The following is a 27,928-nucleotide window of genomic DNA, read 5'->3' on the forward strand; positions in this document are numbered from 1 at the left end:
TTACGGTGCCAGAGAGACTGGAATTCATTTCCACCCTGTTGGTGTACAGACAGGGTCATTTTTGACGGCACACAGCAATACTTCGTTCCTGTAGATTCAGCTTATTGTTCTATCTAGTGATGCCTATAAATTCAGCCTTCATCCAGACAGGGGAAACTCTATCTGAAAGGGTGATGGAAGCGGAAACATGCATCAAATGTCTCTATCTATCCTCCTCCCCCTCATGATTATTCAGCTTTCTTTCTGCATTTGTGAGCTCTACTTCCCAACAACTCTCTGGGTCCAATTTCTCCCAAACCTTTTTCTTTCAGTCAAGAAATTAAGACAAGACCCTGCCTGCTCCCCCAGGTAAACAAGAAGAATCCCATCACATTATTTTGGGAAAGAGCTTAGGGACTTCCCTTGGTGTCCTGGTGAACATTCACCCCTCAACCACCGTAACAAAACAAATGATCTGATCATTTTTCACATTAATGTTTGTGGGAGCTTGCTTTGCAGAAACTGACTCATTCCCTGCATTACAACATTTCAAAAAATAATTTATTTACGATACTAAACTGCTGCACAAACAGTCTTGGTATATACAATCCTTTCTTGAGGCTGCAGGTAAACAGTACGGAAGCTTCTGAAAATTATTACAGCTTGATCATTACTCTGAATTTGCAGTAAATTGAGCAGACTGTAGCCAGCAGCCATTCCTGCCTTCGAGAGTTCAGTCTGTCAGTGTCCTTGCAAAGGTAGGTCTAGTCTCTCTTTCTCACACCTGACAATAGCAGCTTTTCAAATCGTTAAATCATTTGAACTTAAAAGCTGGTAATCAGGTTCTGCTTTCAATCTAGGAGTGACGAGTCCTTGCACACCCTATCCGCTCCATCCACAGTTCTACTATCAATCACAAGACAGTCTGCGTTTAGGGGCTCAGACTGCCACCTGCTGGACAATTGGGCTTTGTCTCACCTCAAGCTAGACCCAGGCAGACAGGGAGCTCGGATAGACTAAGACCACAGACAAAGGTGGGCTGGGAACATGGAGTACAAACAGAAATGGCAACTTTGTAAACTTTTCACTGTACTCATGTCCAGTAGCTGAGTATATGTGACAATCAAACCAAATTCTAAAGATTTGATGTTTCTCACTCTGGCTGGTGGGAGATTTCCAGGAGGACAAGAATATTGAATTGGCCCGATGTGTAGTTTGAGGTCACGTTACAAAGCCAACTTGAATGACAGGAGAAATATAGGCCGGTCCCCAGGATTAGTAACTAAGGAATAGGGAGGCAGGTGGGTTAGCTGCGAAGCCTCATGCAGTTCACCTGCTCACTAGCGGAGAGGCATCCCATCAAAAACTGTTGGGGGAAAATAGAACTTAAATACGGAATTTTTTTTGAAGATGTGTTTCGGCGTGAGCCCAAACCTGTGCAGGTTAAAGGGACGCTGAACACCTTGTTTCCCCAAAGTAAGCAAGGCTGAGAGCCTTGATGCTGACCAGTGAGGAAGGGAACTTCTACACTCAGTCACTCTCACTGTCACTTTCTTTCTCCTCATCTCCTTCCACAAGATCAGCAAAGAAGTCACTTCTGGAACCAAAGGCCTTCCTGCTCAGAGATTCTAGCTTGCCATGTTTCTTCCTTCTTCTGTAGTCATCAATGACAACCTTACGCAAGTCAGAAATATTCCAAAATTTCAACTTCTGGTCATGCGCACAGCTGGCCAGGAATCGGCCCTCACGGGACACGGCGATCTGTTCAATGGGCTCTCGCATGTGCTGCCCCACGCTCCCAATCACTCGGTTAGGTAAAATATTGACAGCCCTGAAAGAGATGGACATAGTCACTAGATGTCTCCCATGCTGCAAGGGGGACTGTCTCTCCAGTGGGGTCTCATACTCTCTCCCTGCCAACTCTCTCACAATGACAGGGTTTCTCTCTCTCTCTCTCCAAACTCTCTACACTACACTCAGTGAAGGGTGTCTCGCCCTCCCTCACTCCCACACACAGCGACGGGGTCTCATCCTCCCTCCCTCACACGCAGCGACGGGGTCTCGCCCTCCCTCCCTCACACGCAGCGACGGGGTCTCGCCCTCCCTCCCTCACACGCAGCGACGGGGTCTCACCCTCCATCCCTCTTACACAGCGACAGGGTCTCGCCCTCCCTTCCTCCCTCCCTCACACACAGCGACGGGATCTCGCCCTCCCTCTCACAAACACAGCGACGGGGTCTTGCTCTCCCTTCCTCCCTCCCTCTCACACAGTGACGGGTCTCGCCCTCCCTCACTCTCACACAAACAACGACAGGATCTTGCCCTCCCTCCCTCACACACAGTGACGGGGTCTCGCCCTTCCTCACTCTCACACACACAGCGACGGGGTCTCGCCCTTCCTCACACACACAGCGACGGGATCTCGCCCTCCATTCCTCTCACACACACAGCGACGGGATCTCGCCCTCCCTCCCTCTGTCACACACAGCGACGGGATCTCGCCCTCCCTCCCTCTCACACACACAGCGACGGGATCTCGCCCTCCCTCCCTCTCACACACACAGCGACGGGATCTCGCTCTCCCTTCCTGTCTCCCTCACACACAGCGACGGGGTCTCGCTCTCCCTTCCTCTCTCCCTCTCACACAGCGACGGGGTCTCGCCCTCCCATCCTCCCTCCCTCACACACAGCGACGGGGTCTCGCCCTCCATTCCTCTCACACAGGGACGGGGTCTCGCCCTCCCTCCCTCTCACACAGGGACGGGGGGGGTCTCGCCCTCATTCCCTCCCTAACACACAGCGATGGAGTCCCGGTCCCTTCCTCCCACACACACAGCGACGGGGTCTCGCCCTCCCTCCCTCTCACACAGCGACGGGGTCACGCCCTCCCTCACTCACAGCGACGGGGTCTCGCCCTCCCTCACTCACAGCGACGGGGTCTCGCCCTCCCTCACTCACAGCGACGGGGTCTCGCCCTCCCTCACTCACAGCGACGGGGTCTCGCCCTCCCTCACTCACAGCGACGGGGTCTCGCCCTCCCTCACTCACAGCGACGGGGTCTCGCCCTCCCTCACTCACAGCGACGGGGTCTCGCCCTCCCTCACTCACAGCGACGGGGTCTCGCCCTCCCTCACTCACAGCGACGGGGTCTCGCCCTCCCTCACTCACAGCGACGGGGTCTCGCCCTCCCTCACACACAGCGACGGGATCTCGCCCTCCCTCTCACAAACACAGCGACGGGGTCTTGCTCTCCCTTCCTCCCTCCCTCTCACACAGTGACGGGTCTCGCCCTCCCTCACTCTCACACAAACAACGACAGGATCTTGCCCTCCCTCCCTCACACACAGTGACAGGGTCTCGCCCTTCCTCCCTCCCTCACACACAGCGACGGGGTCTCGCCCTTCCTCACACACACAGCGACGGGATCTCGCCCTCCATTCCTCTCACACACACAGCGACGGGATCTCGCCCTCCCTCCCTCTCTCACACACAGCGACGGGATCTCGCCCTCCCTCCCTCTCACAAACACAGCGACGGGATCTCGCCCTCCCTCCCTCTCACACACACAGCGACGGGATCTCGCCCTCCCTCCCTCTCACACACACAGCGACGGGGTCTCGCTCTCCCTTCCTGTCTCCCTCACACACAGCGACGGGGTCTCGCTCTCCCTTCCTCTCTCCCTCTCACACAGCGACGGGGTCTCGCTCTCCCTTCCTCTCTCCCTCTCACATGCGACAGGGTCTCGCCCTCCCATCCTCCCTCCCTCACACACAGCGACGGGGTCTCGCCCTCCATTCCTCTCACACAGGGACGGGGTCTCGCCCTCCCTCCCTCTCACACAGGGACGGGGGGGGTCTCGCCCTCATTCCCTCCCTAACACACAGCGATGGAGTCCCGGTCCCTTCCTCCCACACACACAGCGACGGGGTCTCGCCCTCCCTCCCTCTCACACAGCGACGGGGTCACGCCCTCCCTCACTCACAGCGACGGGGTCTCGCCCTCCCTCACTCACAGCGACGGGGTCTCGCCCTCCCTCACTCACAGCGACGGGGTCTCGCCCTCCCTCACTCACAGCGACGGGGTCTCGCCCTCCCTCACTCACAGCGACGGGGTCTCGCCCTCCCTCACTCACAGCGACGGGGTCTCGCCCTCCCTCACTCACAGCGACGGGGTCTCGCCCTCCCTCACTCACAGCGACGGGGTCTCGCCCTCCCTCACTCACAGCGACGGGGTCTCGCCCTCCCTCACTCACAGCGACGGGGTCTCGCCCTCCCTCACTCACAGCGACGGGGTCTCGCCCTCCCTCACTCACAGCGACGGGGTCTCGCCCTCCCTCACTCACAGCGACGGGGTCTCGCCCTCCCTCAATCTCTCACACACAGCGACGGGGTCTCGCCCTCCCTCTCACACACAGCCACGGGGTCTCGCCCTCCCTCCCTCACTCCCCCACACACAACAATGGGGTCTCGCCCTCCCTCCCTCTCACACAGCAATGGGGTCTCGCCCTCCCTCCCTCCCTCTCACACAGCAATGGGGTCTCGCCCTCCCTCCCTCTCACATACACAGCAACGGGGTCTCGCCCTCCCTCCCTCCCCCATACACAGCGATGGGGTCTCGCCCGCCCGCCCTCCCTCTTACACACACAGCGACGGGGTCTCGCTCTCAATCCCTCTCACACTCACAGCGACGGGGTCTTGCCCTCCCTCAATCTCTCACACACAGCCACGGGGTCTCGCCGTCCCTCCCTCCCCCACACACAACGATGGGGTCTCGCCCTCCCGCCCTCTCACACAGCAATGGGGTCTCGCCCTCCCTCCCTCTCACAAACACAGCGATGGGGTCTTGCCCTCCCTCCCTCTCACACAGCGACGGGTCACGCCTCCCCCACCACCACCCTCTCAAACAGCGATGGGGTCTTGCCCTCCCTCCCTCCCTCACACACAGCGACGGGTCACGCCTCCCCCCCACCACCCTCTCAAACAGCGACGGGGTCTCGCTCTCGCCCTCCCTCCCTCTCACACAGGGACGGGGGGTGTCTCTCCCTCCCTCCCTCTCACACAGGGACGGGGGGGTCTCGCCCTCGCTCCCTCCCTAACACACAGCGATGGAGTCCCGGTCCCTCCCTCTCACACACACAGCGACAGGGTCTCGCTGTCCCTCCCTCCCTCTCACACACACAGCAACGGGGTCTCGCCCTCCCTCCCTCTCACACAGGGACGGGGCGGTCTCTCCGTCCCTCCCCCATAAACAGCGACGGGGTCTCGCCCTCCCTCGCACTCACACAGGGACAGGGGGGGGTCGTCTCTCCCTCCCTCCCTCACACACAGCGATGAGGTCTCGCCCTCCCTCCCATACACACAGCGACAGGGTCTCGCCCTCCCCTCTCCCTAATACACAGCGACGGGGTCCCGATCCCTCCCTCACACACACAGCGACGCGGTCTCACCCTCCCTCCCCCACACAGAGCGACGGGTCTCGCCCGCCCTCCCTCCCTCCCACACAGGGACGGGGTCTCGCCCTCCCTCCCTCTCACACAGGGACGGGGGAGTCTCTCCCTCTCTTCCTCACACACAGCCATGGGGTCTCGCCCGCCCTCCCTCCCATAAACACAGCGACGAGGTCTCGCCCACCCTCCCTCCCACACAGCGACGAGGTCTCGCCCACCCTCCCTCCCTAACACACAACGACGGGGTCCCGATCCCTCCCTCCCACACACACAGCGACGGGGTCTCGCCGTCCCTCCCTCTCACACAGGGGCGGGGTGTCTCGCCCTCCCTCCCTCACTCACACAGCGACGGGGTCCCGAACCCTCCCTCCCTCACACACACAGCGACGGGGTCCCGAACCCTCCCTCCCTCACACACACAGCGACGGGGCCCCGAACCCACCCTCCCTCCCTCACTCACACGCACAGCGACGGGGTCTCGTCCTCCCTTCCACACACACAGCGACGGGGTCTTGCCCTTCCTCACTCTCACACACACAGCGACAGGATCTCGCCCTCCCTCCCGCTCACACACAGCGACAGGATCTCATCCTCTCTCCCTCCCACACACTGCGACAGGATCTCGCCCTCCCTCCCACTCTCTCACAGCGACGGGATTTCGCCCTCCCTCCCTCACACAGAGTAACTTTTCATTTTATGCATTAGTGATCTAGATGAAGGAACTGAGGGCATTCTGGCCAAGTTTGCAGACAATACAGAGATATGTGGAGGTACAGGTCGTATTGAGGATTTGGTGAGGCTACAGAAGGATTTGGACAGTTTAGGAGAGTGGGCAAAGAACTGGCAGATGGAGTACAACATGGGAAAGTGTGAGGTCATGCACACAGAGGGAGGCAAAGGCCTAGTGGTATTAACATTGGACTGTTAATCCAAAGACTCAGAAAAATGCTCTGGGGACCCAGGGTTGAATCCCGCCATGGCAGATGGTGGAATGTGAATTCACTAAATACCTGGAATTTAATCTGGAGTCCAGTGATGACTGTAAATCCATTGTCGATTGTCGGAAAAACCCATCTGGTTCACTCATGTCCTTTAGGGAAAGAAACTACCATCTTTAACTGGTCTGCCCTCTATGTGACTCCAGACCCACACAACGTGGTTGACTATTAACTGCCCTCTGGTCAGGGCTGGGCAACAAACGATGCCTTGCCAGCAACACACTCATCCCATGAATGAATAATGGAAGAAAAAAAAACTTTGGTCAGAATAGAAACATGGACTATTTTCTAAATGGGGAGAAAAGTCTGGAAGTGCAGAGAGACTTGGGAGTTCCAGTCCAGAATTCTGTCAAGGTAAACTTGCAGGTTGAGTCAGTAGTTAGGAAGGCAAATGCAACTTTAGCATTTATTTTGAGAGGACTTGAGTGGACAGCCAGAGACTTTTTTCCTGGTGGAGGTAGTTATTACGAGGGGGCATAGTTTTAAAGTGAGTGGAGGTAGGTACAGGAGAGACGTCAGATGTAGGTTCTTTACTGAGAGAGTGGTCAAGTTGTGGAATGCATTGCCCGAAAGGGTAGTGGAGTCGGCCTCATTAGGGGCATTTAAATGGCAATTATACATGCATATGGATGACAGTATAAGGTAGGGGTGGAGGTTAGATAGACCTTAGGTTTAGGTAAAAGATCGGCACAACATTGTGGGCCGAAGGGCCTGTACTGTTCTATAAAAACAGGGATGTACTTCAGAGGCTCTAAGGCTCTGGTCAATTCATATTTGGAGTATGATGCAGTTTTTGGCCCCATATTTTAGTAACCATGTTCTGGCCCTGGAGCAGGTTCACAAGAGTGGTGCCCAGCAATGAAAAGCTTAATGTATGAGGAACATTCGAGGACTCTGGGTCTATATTTGATGGAGTTTAGAGAGATGACAGGGGATCTAATTGAAACTTTCAGATTACTGAAAGGTCTGGATAGAGTGGACGTTGGGCAAGTGTTTCTATCAACAGGAAAGACCAGGATGTGAGGGCAAAGGGAATACCCTTCAGAACAGAGATGTGGAAAAACTTCTTCAGCCAGACAGTGGTGAATCTATGACATTCGCTGCCACAGAATACTGAGGAGGCCAGGTAATTGAGTATGTTTAATATGGAGATAGATAGGTTCTGAATTGTCAAAGGAATCAATGGTTACGAGGAGAAAGCGGGAGAATGGGGTTGAGAAACATATCAGCCATGCTTGAATGGCAGAGCTGACTCGATGGGATGAATTGCCTAATTTCTGCTCCTATGTCTTATGGTCTTATAGTCTATCTCTCCACCAATCCACTTATCCTGCACATCTTTGGAGGAAACCAGAGCATACGCTGGGTGGGTGGGTGGGTGGGCGCGGTGCATATACAGGGTGGGTGTGGGAGGCTGGAGACCTGGGAGTGAGGTGGAGGCCATGGGCAGGAGTTAATGCTGATGCAGGGTCTGGAAATGCCAGGGTGTGGGGTGGAATGCTAGGGGTTTGGGGGAAATGCCAGGTGGATGGGGAAGGCAGGTAGGGTTCTTCCTGTGCGCCGTGACTGAAACATTTCCAAGCCATGCACACTCACCTGATGACTCCATCCATTGAGGCTGTGCAGAGAATGGTGTCACTGATGGGAACAATACAGTCAATAGATTCTCCTGGCACCAAGAATCGATCACTGGTGGCTCCAAACCCATCCCAGTTGAAGAGGTAGATCATTCCCTCAGTTGAACTGCAGGCCACCTTTCTGCCTCTCTAATCAGAAAGAGGGTCAGCAGTAAAAAAACATTTGAAATAATAGCACTGAATGAGAACGAACAGGGTGCTGGCAAGGTCTGTGACCATAATAAACTGCTTGTGAACTTTTCACCAAAGTCAAATAAAGATGTCTCAGTCCGTTAGAGTCCACCTGATGGACTTTACAACATCAGTTCATCTTCAGAACCCGGTCCATGCAACGACCCCAGGTACAGGAGCTACTGGCTTCAGCTGCTCAACTGGCAATTCAAAGATCAAGAGTTGAAATTCAGAATTGCCAAATGATATGTCATAGACATTTTAAAATTTGATAAATAAAAAGCAACAGACTGCGGATGCTGGAAATCTGAAGCAAACACAGAAGGCTTGAGAAACTCAGCAGGTCTGGCTGTATGCGTGGAACAAAAACAGAGTGTCATGGTACTGTGCCTTTAACAGAGATGTGTTCTGTGCTATTTCTCTTGCAGAGGGGTCTGCCACAGTGGTATTGGAATGTCTCCTTCCGGCAGGCAGTTGGTAAACAGCTTTTGAGTTCTCCCTGGGTGGTTTTTTAAATTGAGACTAAAGATCATGTGTGGGCGGCCTCAGGGCTCACACAGACCCAGGAAAGTTTTTAGTTTTGCATTCAGTTAGAAGATTTCTGCTAGCTGCTGAGCGAAACGCTCGAGTTTCCAGCCACTGAAGTGGTCTTAAATAATGAGGCTTCCTCTTAAAAACTAAAAGGGGCAGACTGTTTCTTTATTCTTGACCAGAGACAGCGTACGAGAACCATAACTGTTTTGCTGAACTGCGTTTTTGTGAAAGGGCGTGTTTATGGGATGCTGCCTATATTGGAACAATTGGGGATTAGTGGTTAAATAATACATTATCTAGTTAAGTATTTCAATAAAGTTATGCTGTTTTTGTATTTTATTGATGTTGTAGCATAAAATGTGTTTTGAATAAAGTCTTGTGGTGAACTAATCGAATCAAATCTGGAACACAGCACCTTACACTTAGAATGATAGAATTCCTAAGTGTGGAAACAGGCCATTTGGCCCAACAAGTTCACGCTGACTCTCCGAACAGCATGCACCTGACTCACCCTCCTACTGTATCCCTGTGACCCTGCATTTCCCACGGCTAATCCACCTAACCTAGGCATCCCTAGACACTATGGGCTATTTAGCATGGCCAATCCACCTAACCTGCACCTCCTTGGACTGTGGGAGGAAACCGGAGCACCCGGAGGAGACCCACGCAGACACGGCGAGAATGTGCAAACTCCACACACAGTCATCCAAGGCTGGAACTGAACCTGGGTCCCTGGCGCTGCAGGCAGCAGTGCTAATCACTGAGCCATCGTGCCACCCTTGCCTTTAAACAAATATAGAAGTGCAAGAATTATTGGCATACACTGGACATTAACTGTTCCTGTCTCCACAAATATTGCCAGACCTGTTGAGTTTCTCCAGCACTTTTTTCTGTGTTTATTGAATAAATATGTTGATCTGTAGGGCAGGTACCAGGAAAAAAAGAGCATGATCAACATGATATAAACCCCAGTGGTCACTGATGTTCTTCCATCCCTGGTCTGAGTCACTCAAGCCCCTTAATTTTTTTTCTGACTCCTGTAGATTGCCATTAGATGATGCTAGTCCTAATCCTAGAGTACTGATCTAGGTGGCCATTACTTGCAGAGGGAGAAGTGCTCTCTTCCCTCAAGGTGAGATTTTGAATACCTGCTGCCCTGTGCTGAATAAGTTTCAACTCTGAAAGGACTTACCTTCATTATAGCCAATGATGTGAGGTCACCATCCTGAAATTCTGACTGCAGGTCAAAACGACGCCTCTTGATGTTAAAAACACACATCGTACCATCACCACTGCAAAGACAGAGAGGTGGAACAACATTCCAAACACAGAAATAGGGAGAGGGGTTGGGGAGGCAAAAAATAAAGGGGAGAGAGATGAACATGAACTACAAAACAGTCCATAGCCTACCCTCCTGTCAGGTTTGCATGGTGGCTGGGAGTGAGTGAGCAGTCAGTCAGCCCCAACAACAGCTCAGAAATTTGTAAACCTCCACCTTCACTTGGCCTAATTGAACCTTGAAGGAGAGTCAAAAGTACCAGAAGAATTACAACGCAATTCAATACAGCAAAGGAACACCAAACCTGCGCTGATTCCCAATCCTAAATTAGGCCCCCCACTTATCGCTCATGTGTAGTTTCTATCCCTCTGTTTCCCTCCCTCCACATATCCATCAAAATATGTCTTGCTAACGTACCTGCTTCCACCACCTCCACTGGCAGTGTGTTCCAGGCACTCACCATTCTCTCTGTGAAACATTTTCCTCACAATTCTCCCCTCTGAGCTTGGAGTTGCCCGCTTGGATTTAAACTTTCAAACCTGGGAAAAGGCCTCTGACTATTCACCCTATCGATGCCTTGCATAATTTGATAGATATGTATCAGGTCACCCCTCAGCCTCCATCTTTCGAGTGAAAACAATTAGTGTTTACTTGCAGGAAAGTCTCTGGCTGATCCTCTCTTATAGAGGATGCAAGTGGATTTGAGCGATAGTGACCTGTAAGTGTTAAATAACTGTGTCCTCCTCCCCCTTGTTAACTGTAGTGCCTTCACTCAGCAGATTATTACAGCAAACACATAGGCAGCAGAAGATCCCACAAACAGCAATGTGACATGTGGAACTGGAAGACGTATTTATTTTCCTAGGTTTTGTGTGAAAGCAAACTATAACCGTGAATGAGAATTATGGGTAGAATGGGCAATGCTAATAGTGACTGCTGGCAGTTGCTTGCAGGCAGTAAAACATCCCAAGAAATTTTCATAGCACATCAGATATAAGATGACGCTGAGCCATTAGATGTTAGGGCAGGTTTTGGTTCACAAGGTAGGTTTTAAGGAACAGCACAGGGGTATACAGAGTTTATTCCAGAAAAGCTCAAGCATTTATAATGGGACCAGAAAGAGAGGAGTATAGAGCTGTCAGAGGAAGGTTATAAAGTTGGGAAAGAATCTTGTGCAAACTATACAAGAAGTAGATATTTAACATTTTATGTAATAAAATAAAACAAAATAAAAAGAAGAACTGTGGATGCTGGAAATCTGAAGCAAAGCCAAAATTGGAGAAACTAAGCAGGTCCGGCAGCACCTGTGGAGGCAAAGCCCAATGTTTCGAGCCCAAGGACCCTTCACCAGAATGTTTCAGATAGATTGCCTTAGCAGCTGCACAGGGAAGTATGTTCAGTTCAGAGAATGGAGCAGTTGATTGATCAGAATTAGGTCTATATGGTTGTAGTCAGCAATCTGACCGATCACCATGGGGCACAAAGCCCCAGAAAGAATCTCAATCACCTAAAGTTCATAAAGTAACAATGCAACAACTTCAAGTGCGAAATGTAACCAACAGGGAACAGGAGACAGCTTCTTCAGGGCAATTCAGGACCGGTAATAAATGCTGGCCTTGCAAGCAAATCTCACATCCCACTGAAAAGTTAAACTACAGCCTCACTACTGCTTTGAATGGTCCAGTAAACTGCAGCATTCACGTGGCTTTGATACAGAAGTCAAACTGATATCTAACGGGCTACAGAGAACCTAAGCCCAAAACAAGCTTGGAAACAAACAGAGGAAACTCAGCAGGTCCAGTAGCATCTGGAGAAACAGAAAAATAGAGTTAATATTTCAAGTCCCAAAAAACTCTTCTTTGGAACTGGAGAGAGGTGGAAAAGTGATGGGCTTTCTGTTTTTGCAAAATGGAGATTGGATTAAATAAAGACAAGCTCTGCCTGAAAGCTAAACCAAGACAGACAAGATATCGACACTGTCGGTTGGGTGGTGATGGCGGCATCAGCAGGGGAATCAATATGGAGGACAATCTTCATGTTCTGAAGTTGTTGAACTCAATGTTGAGTCGTGAAAGTTATACTGTGCCTAAATAGAAATAAGACGCTGTTCCTTCAGCTTACATTGCAGCAGGTGTAGGGCAGAAAAGTGAGCATTAGAGTAACATGGCAAGAGACAAGGAGGTCATGATCAGGTCTGCAGACATAATAGTGGTATCCTTCAAAGTCATCCCCAAGGCTGTGTTTAGTCTCGCCATAGTACAAGAGACTGCATCGTGAACAGTGAATACTGTAGGCTAAATTGAAAGCAGCACGAATAAAACATAGAAAAGAGGGTTGAATCAGAGATAATGGGAACTGCAGATGCTGGAGAATCCAAGATAACAAAGTGTGGAGCTGGATGAACTCAACAGGCAAAGCAGCATCTTAGGAGCACAAAAGCTGATGTTTTGGGCCTAGACCCTTCATCAGAAAAAGGGGATGGGGAGAGGGTTCTGAAATAAATAAGGAGACAGGAGGAGACTGACCAAAGATGGATAGATGCGAAGATAGGTGGAGAGGAGACAGACAAGTTAAAGGGGCGGAGATGGAGCCTGTAGAGGCGAGTGTAGGTGGGGAGGTAGGGAGGGGATAGATCAGTCCAGGGAGGACGGACAGGTAAATTTCCCCTCCCCCCATTGCAATTCCAAAACCAGCCCAGCTCATCCCCGCCTCCCTAACCTGTTCTTCCTCTCACCTATCCCCTCCTCCCACCTCAAGCCGCACCTCCATTTCCTACCTTCTAACCCCATCCCGGCCCCTTGACCTGTCCGTCCTCCCTGGGCTGACCTATCCCCTCCCTACCTCCATTCACCTCTACTGGCTCCATCCCCACCCCTTCAACTTGTCCGTCTCCTCTCCACCTATCTTCTCCTCTATCCATCTTTGATCACCCTCCCCCTCTCTCCCTATTTATTTCAGAACCCTCTCTCCATCCCCCTTTTCTGATGAAGGGTCTAGGCCCGAAATGTCAGCTTTTGTGCTCCTAAGATGCTGCTTCGTCTGCTGTGTTCATCCAGCTCCACACTTTGTTATCGCAGAAAAGAGGATTTGTGGCTTTAGACAGTGAAGAGGTAAAATGTGCAAATGTAGCACCTTGTGAGAGTGCATGGAAAGGATTGAGATTGATTGAGTGGACCAGGGCGTCACATAAAGTATAGGCTCCACAGAAAGCTGACAGTGTTTAGTGGTATTATGTTCGAAGAGACGGAAATGGCATAGCAATGATCAAGATCCGATCCCTTTTAATGTTTATCACGGATAATGAGTTGTTCCAGGAAAGCTTTAAGCTCCTCTTCCATAGGGGATCTTTCACATCCATAAGCTCTTATTTAACATTTCACCTCCAAATATGATAGTACAGCAATGAGGAAATTGCACTGAGAATCAGGCACGATAGTGTGTTTGAGCATCCAAAATGAGATGTGCTGACAGAGAAGAGACTGGTACTGAACTATAGTGAAGTGCACTGCCCTCATGTTCTCCAGCCTGAGGAATTCCTGTACCTGGTCGTGAGCAGGATCTTCTTGTTCTGGTCGATTGTGATGTCACTGATGTAGTCGTCATGGTTTTTCATCTCCATAAATGAGGTTCCCTTCCGTAAGTCCCACACTTTCAACAAACCATTGTCATCACCCGTGGCAAAGAGGTTTTCATCAATCAGCTTCAAGCTATTAATGGCAGCACTACAGGAGAAAAAGATCAACAGAGGCAGAGTCAAAAATTCAGTTACAGTGACGTCTTGTCAGCCAGGGCCAGTTGGGGGTGGGTGGGGGGAGGGAGCAGAGGACACGGGACAGACAAGAGGAGTGAGTTGAGGTTACAGTTTAGTTAAGAGGAGAAAGAGGATTTGAATTTATTCTCTCAGTTCCTAATACAAGGTGATAATAACCTGGTGATTAACAATATAAACTTTAGAACTGAGAAAGAGATAGACTAAACAGACTGAGAAACAGCCAACTACAAGAGAATGAAATGAAACTCAAGGATGGGATTTGAGGAAAAGCATCATTAGATGTAGACAGGTTTCCTGATCTTATTTTCAATCCCACATTCAACAACCCTCCCTCTGATTCTCATCCTTCACCCACTGCTCACAGGTGACCCAATGCCCCCAAACAATAACACCCCTACTGTTGTTTGCTTTCTCCAGGCTGTTCATCAGCCACATCACATACCTGTGAGCTTTTGGAATCTTTGTAACCAATTTGCCTCTTTCAACATCAAGAATGTGAATTGATTTATCTTTGGAAACTGTGAAGAGCTCTGGAAGAGGAAAAATGGTGAATTCTGACAATATTATAATGCAAGATGCCTCTAGCTGTTTGTACCAACTGGCACATTGAGGGATTCCAACGTTCTCAATTTTAATAACAGAAAAATTAATAATGTAAACATTAATTTTGTAAAATACATAGTATAATTAATATTAAATTATCAAGAGATCAGCAAAATTCCAATTTGTAAATTCATTCAGACATTAAACAGCAAAATATTCACATTTCAACACGGGCAGCGCTACCACAGGTGCGAGGGGCTCAGGCAACATCAATGAAGGGTGAGAATATCACAGTGCTGCTGGAGGCCTTGCTGATATATGAGTGAAACATTCAGTCAGCCTAATTGCCCTGTTTTGCTGATGGGACGTTGATGGGAGTGCTCACCATGCCCATTCTGGGTAAATTCCAGCTGGCGACAGGATTTCAAGTGGTGTCCTGATGACCATAGTTCCTCATTTCCAGATTCTTCACATGAATAGGAGATTCTGCAAATTAAATTTAGTGCAAAGTTCATTTTCCTTCTCATTTCTTTGAGATTTATATCCTCTTGCTCCCACCCACTGACAATTTGCTCACCGCGTCCACAGACACCACTGATTCATGCTCTGCTTAAACCTCTTAACCTCTTCTTTGTGTCATAACCACACAAAAGCGATACTCACCTCTCCCCTCATTGAATTAAAAAAGCAAAATGTCGATAAATGAGTAAGTAATTTGCTGGAAAAGCTCAATAATTTTAACTAAATGTTGTGAGGTTACAGTGTCTTCCTGAAATAAATCCATTTCAGTATGCTTTCTGTCAAAAGAAATCCACAGACAAATCTGAGCAATTTATAATTGAGTAATAGCATGTATTCAACAAATTCTTAAAACTTTTTAGCAATCAGTTGAGAGTTAGGAAGTGTACTGATTGCAGTTTGCAGCAATTTTTCAATTACATAAACACTACAATATGTACTTTCAGGCAGGAATTTAAAGGCCTGAGCCAGCTATAAAACAGGAAAAGTGATCAGAAGCATTATGGATGCAACAAACACCAGAGATTGGCCAAGAGAGGTGGTGAACAGGCAAAACCAACAGGAGAAAGTGGTGTCTGATGGTCTAAGGAGGCCGAGGACCTTTCAGATTCCATTCAGCTTGCCTTTCTCCTAGTGACTCAATGCTATCTCCTCCAGTGCTCTCCCCAACACACCCCACCTTCACCACTCCCGTTCTTAGTGTACCCGATCTAAGTTTTAAAAATATGGAAATATAAAGCTGGGTTTGAAATTGATGACCACAAAGCTGTTGACTAATCCTAAAATCAAAGCTTCACCAATATTCTTTAGGAAAAGAAACCTCTTTACTTTGTCTTCTCTCTCTACATAACTGCTGCATAACATTTCAGTGTGATTGGTTCTTATCATTTCCTGAATTACTTCAGATATTTGGAGGTTTAAGCTGCTAGATAAAAGTGGTGGAAGATAACGGATGCTAGCACATTCTCAGGAAATTTGGCGCTGGGCAACAAATATCAACTTTAACAGCATTGACCTCAAAAAAACAAATTTAAAAAATATGTTTTAAAAAGAATAACAGTCTGAATTGGTGACCAACCTCATGATGAGTTCCTTAATGACCCTGGAATGTGCGACAACTGCGCTCTCACTGACACAAGGAGAAATAACATTGCAACTACAATGCTGGAAAACATTATCAGCATGTCAATTCAGTTCCTCAGAGACTGCCTTGCACCAGTTAGCATCACAGAGTTGAAAAGCACAGAAACAGAGCGTTTGGTCCAACTTACCCATGGTGACCAGATATCCTAAATTAATTTAGTCCCATTTGCCAGCATTTGGTCCATATCCCTCTAAGCCCCTCCTATTCATGTACCTAACCAGATGTCTTTTAAGTGTTTTATTTATATCAGCCTCCACCACCTCCTCTGGCAGCTCATTCCATACACACACCACCGTCTGCCTGAAAACGTTGCCCCTTAGGTCCCTTTTAAATCTGTGGGGCTGGATGAACACAGCAGGCCAAGCAGCATCTTAGGAGCACAAAAGCTGACGTTTCAGGCCTAGGCCCTTCATCAGAAAAGGCGGGGGGGGGAAGAGGGTTCTGAAATAAATAGAGAGAGAGGGAGAGGCGGACTGCAGATGGATAGAGGAGAAGATAGGTGGAGAGGAGAGTATGGTTGGGGCGGTAGGGAGGGGATAGGTCAGTCCAGGGAGGACGGATGGGTCAAGGAGGCGGGATGAGGTTAGCAGGTGGGAATTGGAGGTGCGGCTTGAGGTGGGGGGAGGGGACAGGTGAGAGGAAGAACAGGTTAGGGAGGCGGGGACGAGCTGGGCTGGTTTTGAGATGCAGTGGGGAGAGGGGAAGAACTGGGCTGGTTTTGGGATGCAGTAGGGGAAGGGGAGATTTTGAAGCTTGCGAAGTCCACATTGATACCATTGGGCAGCAGGGTTCCCAAGCGGAATATGAGTTGCTGTTCTTGCAACCTTTGGGTGGCATCATTGTAGCACTGCAGGAGGCCCATGATGGACATGTCATCTAAAGAATGGGAGTGGGAGTTAAAATGGTTCACGACTAGGAGGTGCAGTTGTTTGTTGCGAACCGAGTGGAGGTGTTCTGCAAAGCGGTCCCCAAGGCTCCGCTTGGTTTCCCCAATGTAGAGGTAACCACACCAGGTACAATGGATACAATATCCCACATTGGCAGATGTGCAGGTGAACATCTGCTTGATATGGAAGGTCATCTTGGGGCCTGGGAGAGGGGTGAGGGAGGAGGTGTGGGGGCAAGTGTAGCACTTCCCGCGGTTGCAGGGGAAGGTGCCAGGTGTGGTGGGGTTGGAGGGGAGTGTGGAGAAGACAACGGAGTAGCGGAGAGAGCGGTCTCTCCGGAAGGCAGTCAAGGGTGGGGATGGAAAAATGTCTTGGGTGGTGGGGTCCGATTGTAGATGGCGGAAATGTCGGAGGATGATACATTGTATCCGGAGGTTGGTGGGGTGGTATGTGAGAACGAGGGGGATCCTCTGGGGGCGGTTGTGGCGGGGGATGGGGTGTGAGGCATGTGTTGCAGCAACTCATATTCCGCTTGGGAACCCTGCAGCCCAATGGTATCAATGTGGACTTCACAAGCTTCAAAATCTCCTCTCCCCCCGCTGCATCCCAAAACCAGCCCAGCTCGTCCCCTCCACCCACTGCATCCCAAAACCAGCCCAGCCTGTCTCCGCTTCCTTAACCTGTTCGTCCTCTCACCCATCCCTTCCTCCCACCTCAAGCCACACCTCCATTTCCTACCTACCACCTCATCCCGCCTCCTTGACCTGTCCATCTTCCCTAGACTGACCTATCCCGTCCCTACCTCCTCACCTATACTCTCCTCTCTACCTATCTTCTTTTCTCTCCATCTTTGGTCTGCCTCCCCCTCTCTTCCTATTTATTCCAGTTCCCTCTCCCCATCCCCCACTCTGATGAGGGGTCTAGGCCCGAAACGTCAGCTTTTGTGCTCCTGAGATGCTGCTTGGCCTGCTGTGTTCATCCAGCTCCACACTTTGTTATGATGATAGTATCATAAGCCTACAATGAAATACATACACATATACATCTCCATCCACATCCCCAGCTGCGATGACATCCCGCGTTGGGTGAAAAGCTATTGAATTTACAATAGCATCAAAGATGATATCTTCTGGGGTATCTCCTACCCTGGGCTCCTTCACCTTCTCCTCATCTTCAGAATGATCCTATTGGAAACAGAAGGTTAGATCCAAGAGCATGGTGAACCACAGCAAATCACAGGGCTTCGTACAATCCTAAACTTAAAACCGAGAGTAATTTACAAGCAGTGAGTTAATTGTTTCCTGCAAAGGCTGTAGATAATCAGAGACACCACGAAGTAGAATCACTACAGAGCTATTTTAATAGCTGGGGTTTAGCCAATCCAGGCAAGGAAGAGGAACTCCCCTCTATCGCTCTGCCAGTTGGAAGGATTCTTGTTGTTCAGCCACTTCCTTGGGGCGGGGGGGATGCATAAATATACCCAAAATTTGCTCTCCAAATAACTTGTGCTTTATTCCAAATATAATCCTAGCTGTTTCTGGTTTGTCTTGTCTAATGGTCAACATGAAGGGTCCTGAGATGTTGCTGTTTGATTTTCACTCTGCATCTTCAACCATCCTGGATCTGAGCCAAGAGTTATTTGAATAATAAAAATGGAACAATTGCCATTATTGAGATAAAGTGAAGCAACACCCTCAAATTTCAGCTATGGATTTCATCTCTCCCAGCCAAAAATTCACGGATTCAAGCCCCACTCCAGCGTCTTTAACACATAGTCCAGGTTGACACTCCAAGACGTATGGAAGGAAGAATCAAGAATCCAAGATCTCATTCTGGACTAGACAGGAAATATCTAGCACTTGATGGATGGAAACAAAAAGGGGGCTACCATATAAAAGTAACCGGAAGAGCGTTAGCACAGAGCAGGGAAATATCTAAAGTTATAGAATTAATTCCAAGGTTAGTGACTGAGGAAGAACTTATATTCATATCGAACAATTACACTGTCTCCTTTGTCCAGCTGTCCAAAGATGAAATGATAGAACGTTGTCAGCGAGACAGCTCGGAGTGAGATGAGGAGAAATTTCTTTATTTGGAATGCAATGCCCGAGTGTGTGATGGAGGCAGATTCATAGAACAATACAGTGCAGAACAGGGCCTTCGGCCCTCGATGTTGCACCGACCTGTGAACTAATCTAAGCCCATTCCCCTACACTATACCATCATCATCCATATGCTTATCCAAGGACTGTTTAAATGCCCCTAATGTGGCTGAGTTAACTACACTGGCAGGCAGGGCATTCCACGCCCTTACCATTCTGAGTAAAGAACCTGCCTTTGACATCTGTCTTAAATCTATCACCCCTCAATTTGCAGCTATGCCCCCTCGTACAAGCTGACGTCATCATCCTCGGAAAAAGACTCTCACTGTCCACTCTATCTAATCCTCTGATCATCTTTTATGTCTCTATTAAATCCCCTCTTAGCCTCCTTCTCTCCAATGAAAACAGACCCAAGTCCCTCAGCCCTTCTTCATAAGGCCTTTGCTCCAGTCAAGGCAACATCCTGGTAAAGAGATAATGGGAATTGCAGATGCTGGAGAATCCGAGATAACAAAGTGTGGAGCTGGATGAACACAGCAGGCCAAGTAGCATCTTAGGAGCACAAAAGCTGACGTTTCGGGCCTATACAGGTCTAGGCCCAAAACGTCAGCTTTTGTGCTCCTAAGATGCTGCTTGGCCTGCTGTGTTCATCCAGCTCCACACTTTGTTATTGAACATCCTGGTAAATCTCCTCTGCACCTTTTCCAATGCTTCCACATCCTTCCTGTAATGAGGCGACCAGAACTGCATGCAATATTCCAAGTGAGGTCACACTAACGTTTTGTACAGTTGCAGCATGACATCATGGCTCCTGAACTCAATCCCGCTACCAATAAAACCTAACACGTCGTAAGCCTTCATAACAGCACTATCAGCCTGGGTGGCGAATTTCGGGGATCTATGTATATGGAAACTAAGATCCCTCTGCACATCAACACTACTCAGAATCTTTCCACTGACTCAGTATTCTGCCTTCCTATTATTCTTCCCAAAGCGAATCACCTCACATTTATCCACACTGAACTCCATTTGTCTCCCTGCAACCTGCAACGTTCTTCAACACTGTCCACCACTCCACCGACTTTAGTGTCATGTACCAACTAACTAACACATCCACCTATGCCTGCATCCAAGTCATTTATAAAAATGACAAACAGCAGTGGTCCCAAAACAGATCCTTGAGGCACGCCACTAGTAACCAGACTCTAGGCTGAATATTTTCCATCAACCATCACTGGTTGCCTTCTTGCAGAAAGCCAGTTTCTAAACCAAATTGCTAAATCTCCCTCAATCCCGTGCCTCCGCATTTTGTCCAATAACCTACCACGTGGAACCTTATCAGACGCTTTACTGAAGTCCATGTACACCACGTCAACTGCCTTACCCTCATCCACATGCTTGGTCACCTTCTCAAAAAAACTCAATGACGTATATGAGACACGACCTGCCCTTGACGAATCCATGTTGACCATCTCTAATCAAATTGTTGCCTGCTATCTCTCATAATCCTTTTCAAAACTTTTCCTATAACAGACGTAAGGCTCACTGGTCTATAATTGCCTGGGTCATCTCTACTGCCTTTCTTGAACAAGTGCACAACATTTGCAATCCTCCAGTCCTCTGGTACTAAACCTGTAGATAATGATGACTCAAAGATCAAGGCCAAAGGCTCCGCCACCTCCTCCCTCGCTTCCCAGAGAATCCTCGGAAAAATTCCTTCTGGCCCAGGGGACTTATCTACCTTCACACCTTCTAGAATTGATAACACCTCCTCCTTACTAACCTCAATCCTTTCAATTCTAATAGCCCGTAACTCAGTCTTCTCCTCTACAATATTCTCCTTTTCCTGAGTAAAAACAGATGAGAAGTATTCGTTTAGCACCTCTCCGATCTCCACAGGGTCCACACACAAATTCCCACTTCTGTCTTTGACTGGCTCTGTTCCTACCCTAGTCATCCTCTTATTCCGTACAATGTTTCAAAAGATAGCTGGATGTACACTTGAAAGTATGAATTCAGAGGACTACAGTGATAGGGCTGGAGAATGGGACTAGCTGGCTGGCTCTTTCAGGAGCTGCTACTGACATGGTGGGTTGAATGGCCTCCTCCTGTACTGTGAAGCTGTATGATTTTATGATAAAGGAATAAGTCAGACAGACATTAGGAATATTTGGCCACTTGGAAGCTGCACATTGTCATGGACTTGTTGGGCCTGTTTATGGTACATTCTGCCTGGGTGAATTCCTCCAATATCCCTGGCAAACATTCTCTCTTGACCATTACCACCTAAAACAATGCGCTGGTTCTGCATTCACCTCCTAATTATGAGCCTGTACTGTAAAGTAGTAACAAAAAGGATTACTTTTGGACAATAACCCATGAGTTTAAAGCAATGTGAAAGGTTAAACTATAGAAAGTACAGAGTCTGGGTGTATTATGGCCTGGTACTACAACCGCATTGCCCAGGACTGTAAGAAATGACAGAAGGTTGTATGAGCAGCACAGACCATCATGGAAGCCAACCTCCCATCCATGGTCTCCATTTACACTTCTTGCTGCTGTGGTAAGGCTGCCAACATCAAAGACACCTCCCACCCCAGTAATGCTTTCCTACAACCACTTCCATCAGGCAGAAGCTTGAACCCATGCGCCATCGCCTTCAAGAACAGCTTCTTCCTGGCCATTATTAGAACATTGAAAGAACTGTCCAACTTTAAATAATGCTGATCTCATTAACGTCCATCTTGCTTTGCTGTGTAACCAGCATGCTTTACTCTGTCCAAGATTTTCTTCTCACCTGTTGGTCTGTATATCCTTGCTCATTATGATCTGCTGGCACTGCTTGCAAACAAAGCTTTTCACTGTGGTTAGGTGAATGTGGCAATAAATCATATCAAACAAAACTGGCATTTACATAGCACCTTTTACAACCTCAAAAAATCCAAAGAGTTTCTAAGGCAATGAAATACTGTTGAAATGTACTCACTGTCATTGATGTAGGACAACAATGTAGCCCTATTTGCAAACAATATCTTGCATTAAAATGGTCGGTGAATATTGAGAGTTACTGTTGGCCAGAATGCAATGCAAAGACCTCTCCTGCTGTTTCTCAGGGTTGTACCACATCTACTTTTATGGCCATCTGACAGAGATACAGTAAAGGGAACCTCCCACAGTTTGGCGTGCCCTCAGCACTTACACTTCAACAGGGCGGCACTCCAACAGCACAGACCCTCTGACAGGGTAGCACTCCCTCAGCACACACCCTCTGACAGAGCAACATGCTGTCAGCACAGCTTTCCCTCTCAGTAACAACCATTTGGCCATTGTCAATCTCCCTCTGTTGAATTATACTTAATTATTACTTAAATGGTGATCTATCGGGAAATGTGGACATGAAAAGGGATCTGGGTGTGCTTGTACACCAGTCAACGAAAGTACACAGTCAGGAGCCGCAAGCAATTCGCAAGGTAAATGTATATCGGCCTTCATTGCAAGAGAATTTCAATTTGGAAGTCGGAATGTCTTACTGCAGTTATACAGGGCATTGCTGAGCCCACACCCAGAGTACTGCATGCAGTTTTGGTTGCCCAAAAGTATACACTTGCCATAGAGGAGTGTAGCAAAGGTTCACTTGACTGATACTGGGAGTGGCAGGGCTATCTCACGAGGAGAGACTGGTTCCGCTGGGCCTGTATTCACAGGACTTTAGAAGAATAAGAGGTGATGTGATTGAAATGTATAAAATTCTAACACATCTGGCCAGACTAGATGCAGGGAGGTGGATTTCCTTTGTTGAGCAGTCTAGATCTAATAGATAGTCACAGGGTACAGTGTAGGACTGAGACGAGTAAAAATGTCTTCAAAGTGTAGTGAACTTGTGGAATTCTCTATAGAAAAAAGTTGTAGAAGCCAGGTCATTGAACATATTCAAGAGACAGTTAATTTCTTTTAGATTTTAAAGGCATCAAGTGGAATGGGGAGATGATGGGAATATGGTATTGAGATAGTCGTGACCATACTAAATGGCAAAGCAAGTGCGGTCAAACGGCCTACTCTTAGTGTCTATGTTTGTGTGTTCAAGTGTCCAAAGGGAGACTCGAATCTACAAGATCTGACTCCAATGCCAGCTATAGTGGAGTTGAGTAACTGTGGGCCAGGTTGAGGGTTTCAGCTGGAAACTCAATGCTGGTGATAATGGAAATTCCTGTATCATTAAAAGCAAAATATTGTAAATGCTGGAAATTTGAAACAAACTCAGAAAATACTGGAGAAATGCAGCAGGTGTGGCAACATCTGTGAAGAGAGAAACAGAGATAACATTTCAAGTTCAGTGTAACTCTTCTTTAGAGCTTGTGGGTACGAGTGAGTTTTGGCAAACACTCGCAAGGAGGTAGAAACCAACGAAAGCGATCAAGCCAAAAGATTAAAAAGGAAATCACATTGGAGAGAAAAGCAAAATCGAGAAGTGGCAATGAATTCAACACTCAAATAGAAGCAAAATATTGTGGACGCTGGAAATCTAAAACAAACAAGAAAATGCTGGCAAAACCCAGCAGGTCTGGCAGCATCCATATTCTCAAGAGGGGTCACCAAACTCAAAATGCTAACTCTGTTTCTCTCTCCACAGATGCTGCTTGCCCAGCTGAATTCTTCAACATTTTCTGTGCTTGTTCGTGCATCATTACCTCAGCTGTAAAGATTGTCGCCTTTTCAGCTTCACATCTTCTGGAATCTTCCTGCTGTGACCTTCCTGCCTAGGTGGAAAAAAAAGGGGGAAGCATAGGAAACTGCAAACATTAGTTATCCACTCTGTCAAATTTATATTGTCCTCCTGTCCCATCTCACTGTTGCCACTCAATCTAAGCCTCATGAGAAGTGTAGCCCACAAACATTTAGCTTAATAAGGGATTGAAAGATGCTATATATCAGCAAAACGACTGAGCAAGTTTATCAAATGTTCAGCCAGGCCAGACAGAGCAGTGTTCTCGGCGTCAATCTGTGTTACCATTCAGCCTGTTTTACACGGGCAGATTACCGATGGTCAATGCATTGCTATTCCTTCTTTTACACATTGCACATGTGGATGTGCAGAGGAGATGTTAGTAATTCATTTTTTTTAGATTGTTCATGAACTTTCGCTTCAATCTGGCAGTACGTGTGCATAAAGTGTAAATCATCGAGTGATAGGTAGGCTAAAATATTTGTTTCAATTTATCTGTAAATCAAATTTTGCAAAGAAAGGCATCCACATCTAGAAGGGGGAGAAGCAGATACTTGAGGACACCACCACCTGCAAACTCCCCTTCAAGTCACTCATCCACCTGACTTGGAAACATATCACTGTTCCTTGGGTGTTGCCAGGTCAAAATGCTGGAAGTCCTAAGCTTATGGTATAGTGAGTGACCCTCTAACCCATAGGCTACATTGCTTCAAAAAGGCAGCTTGCCCATGCATTCTCCATAGCAAACAGGACTGGGCAATTAAAGCAAAATACTGCAGATGGTGGAGTCCTGAAATAAAAAAGAGAGTAAGTGGTGGACAAACTCAGCAGGTCTGGCAGGTTGGAAAATGTCAATCAATTTCTGTAGCTTGGGAGACTCCTTTTGATGAAGACAGTCACTGATCAGAAAATTCATCATTGCCTCCAACAAGCCAGCTCAAATTCTGGTCAGCTGAGAGAGCGAATACATAAGGACCAGGATCTCAAACCCAATGCTAAGTTCAAGGCTTAATGGTCGGGAGCGATCTCTAGAAGCTTCTGAGACCTGGATGAGAAACAGCAGGCACATCAAAGCATTGGTGCCTTCTCAAGATCCTTCAAATCTAGTACAAGAAAGGCTGCCAAACAGCAGCATCCTCTCCCACATACCCAGAATTGAGGTTCTAGTCACTCCAAACTAGCTCCACTGCACTGTCATTCATACCTGACACCAGATTCCTCCAGCAACCTCCATATCCAGAACTCAGTTGCAGATGGACACTCCCAGGGGATCACAAAATTGTTTTCAGGATGTCTCTAAAACATTGCTAAGTAGACCAAACTTGGCCATTAACACATGGGACAACCTAAGTTGTGCAAACCAAAATGGAGGAGGTTCTTTTGTCAAGAGATTCATCAGGAACATGTAGGTGTGAAGCTGAGGTATCAGGGAACATGCACAAACTTCCATACACCTCAGTTAGACTGACCTTCAAGAACACCAAATATGGCAGAGTCTGCAGATTGTGCATTGGACTGAATAACCATCTTTAAACCCATTCGGCAGAAATGGAAGCAAGTCACTCTCAAGTGACCACCCATGACATTTGGTTACATCCAGACTCACGTCCAAATAATCATTACACTGGGCATTCAGTCACAATAGCATGAAGTCATTTCTTGAACTGCTACAGTCTGTGCAGCTTTGGTTACACCCATAGTACTTTTAGGAGGGAGCCAGAAGATTTTGTTCCAGCAACAATTACAAATGTGTTGCATTCAGTCAGGATGATGTGAACCGTAACTGGATTTTGTACCGTGCATCTGCTGCCCTCATCCTTCCAGAGGGTTGAATCATGGGCCTGAACAGCAATAATAAGGCTGCTGCAGTGCATCATGTGGAAGGATCACTATACATTAGTGATGGATACGGTAAATGTTTAAATAGTTGGGTCCCATGGAAGGGAGGTGGGAAGTTAGGTTTTGACAGAAGGAGGGAGAGGCATCTATGAGAGGGAAAGAGGTCTGTCAAGAGGAGGGAGAGATGTCTGAAAGGGAAGAATGACAACTGAGGGAAGGGGCTCTGGAGGAAAGGGAAGAGAGAGGGGCGGCAGGGGAAAAGAGCCAAGGCAGAGGGGCCCCCTCGGGGGTTGGGGTGATTGGGAGGTAGAGAGGAGGGGATGCAGGAGGGTCCAGGGAAGTGATGGGGCCAGTGGGCAAGGCAGGAGGTCAAAGAGGCAGGAGGAGGTGCCTGCAAGGGAATGGTCCATGCTGGGGTTCTGGGTGGAAGGTTGGTCAGGGAGGTGGATGGATAGGTGTTTGGTGGGGGCGTGAGTAAATGCTGGGTGGGCTGAGGTTGTGGGAAGGGTGAGGGGTGGTGCGGGTGACCATCAGGTTTGCATGACAGGTGGGGCCAGTGAATAACTGGATGCATATCCTAGAGGAAGTTTATATTTTAGAAAAACAGATCATGGCAGAGATTTATTTGTTTGACTCAGTGTTGAGTCTTGCAGATGGAAAGTGCCAAATTATAAATTTGATATTTTGTTCCAAGAACTTATGATAAGACATCTCTCCCCCACATTCCTCTCCCTCCCCCACCCCTCAAACTCCAGCTCACAGATACCTGTCCACTTCTCACAGCCCGTCTCCTCAGAGAGAGCCCACCCACTCACTGAGCACTCCCCCATCCCACACTTGCAGTCCCCTCTTCCCTGCCTTCTCACAGACCCCTAGTGCTCACCCACACCACTACCACACCCTCAGAGATACCTCCCTCACCCTCACAGATCCCCACATCTCAGAACCACCTCCTGCCCCCGATAGGCGCCTCCCCCTCCTGAAGACCTTGCCCACTCACAGACCCTGACCATCCTCCTCAGATCCCCTCACATACTCTGACCCGTCCTGAAGACATTCCATTCTCCTCTCCCTCACAGGCCCCTCTAACTCCCCATCATAGGTCCTTCTCTCTCCCTAAGACCTTTGTACTGCCCCCACTCAGGACAGCCCTCCCCTTTACGAGCCCTCTCCCTATCCACACTCAGTCTCATTATCCCCAATTACTCCACGCTCTCTAACCTGCCTTCTCACAAACCCCTCTGCACAAACTCCACACAAACTCCACACCCCACCCCCTCACAGAACCCACTCCCAAACCCACCCCCTACACAGCCCTTCCCATCCTCCTCAAAGACCACTCTCCCCGCCCACCCCATCAGACCTGTCCCCTCAGACCTCTCTTTCTCTGGCCCCTCCCCTTCCTTCATACAGACCCGTCTTGCTTTCCAACCCCACTTCCTCACAAAGCCATCTCCAAACCCCCTCACTATCACATGTTCCCCTCCCACCCTTCATAGGCTCCCCCCCTTCCCATCCTGCCACTGGCCCTCTTTCACACTACCCCTTTGTCCCCTTCCCTTCCCAAAGACCCCTCCTCATTCCCATATAAACTATCTCTCCCTGCTTTGCGCTCATAGATCCCCACCATCCCCTCACAAACCTCTCTCCCAAGTCCATCTACCTGCCCTCAGAGACCCCTCCACCACCACCGACCCTCTCCATCCTCTCAGCCTCGCACACACATCTCCTTATCTTTCTCCACCAACCCACACTCTCTCACTCAGACCTTGGTCCCTCACCTTGACCTAGCACTCCTCTGCCCTCTATTCCATGCAGGGTCACCTCTCCCGCCCAGAACCCACACACCTTCTTCCCCCTCACAAACACCTTTTTCTCCTCGTGCCCTCACCCCACCTCATTGTCACCATTCCCTTCCCCTCTCCATCTTCAGCCCTGTCCCAAACATCCCTCTCACAGTTCGCTCTCATTCCCCCTCACACGTTCCCTTGCCATCCCCCTTACAAGCCCCTCTCCCATCACCTCCGACAGACCCAACTCCTGGGCCTCCTCAGAGCCCATTCCCTCACCCACCTCTTCATGGACCCCTCTCCCTTCCACAAACCACTTTCTCCGCCTACGCCCGATTCCAATCTCTGTACCCGAGACCACCCTCCCCCATCGACTCCAAGACTCCTTCCCCTCACCTACACCTCTCCTTTTCCATCGTGGCCCCTCATAAAATCAACCCCATCAGACCCCTCTACCACCCCTCTCTCTAACCATCCCTGCCATCTCTTTCTCTCCACAGACTCTCAGAGGCATCTCTGTTTCCCCCTCACTGCCTGCTCTCCCACACCTTCCCCTTGACAAGCC

At 48.8% G+C, this 27,928-nt stretch overlaps 1 protein-coding gene across 3 annotated transcripts in view; it reads right to left on the bottom strand.

The window, feature by feature from the left end:
* Positions 1-523: 523 nt before the first annotated feature.
* Positions 524-27,928, bottom strand: part of wdr55 (WD repeat domain 55) — a 29,835-nt gene continuing 2,430 nt past the window's right edge. Inside the window, exons 1-9 of one of the 3 annotated variants that reach the window (XM_048560147.2) lie at positions 25,204-26,265; positions 23,700-23,768; positions 17,945-18,093; positions 14,745-14,845; positions 14,259-14,346; positions 13,587-13,766; positions 9,958-10,057; positions 8,020-8,189; positions 524-1,810 (exon numbers count right to left, since the gene is read on the bottom strand). In XM_048560147.2, coding sequence (XP_048416104.1) covers positions 1,510-1,810; positions 8,020-8,189; positions 9,958-10,057; positions 13,587-13,766; positions 14,259-14,346; positions 14,745-14,845; positions 17,945-18,093; positions 23,700-23,768; positions 25,204-25,245 — 1,200 coding nt within the window. In that variant the 5' untranslated portion in view covers positions 25,246-26,265 and the 3' untranslated portion in view covers positions 524-1,509. Of the gene's footprint in view, positions 1,811-8,019; positions 8,190-9,957; positions 10,058-13,586; positions 13,767-14,258; positions 14,347-14,744; positions 14,846-17,944; positions 18,094-23,699; positions 23,769-24,938; positions 25,149-25,203; positions 26,266-27,928 lie in introns of those variants that run through there. The other 2 variants (XM_048560148.2, XM_048560149.2) reach the window with 2 other exon arrangements.

This window comes from Stegostoma tigrinum, chromosome 30 (assembly GCF_030684315.1).
Source record: "Stegostoma tigrinum isolate sSteTig4 chromosome 30, sSteTig4.hap1, whole genome shotgun sequence".
Lineage (NCBI taxonomy): Eukaryota > Metazoa > Chordata > Chondrichthyes > Orectolobiformes > Stegostomatidae > Stegostoma > Stegostoma tigrinum.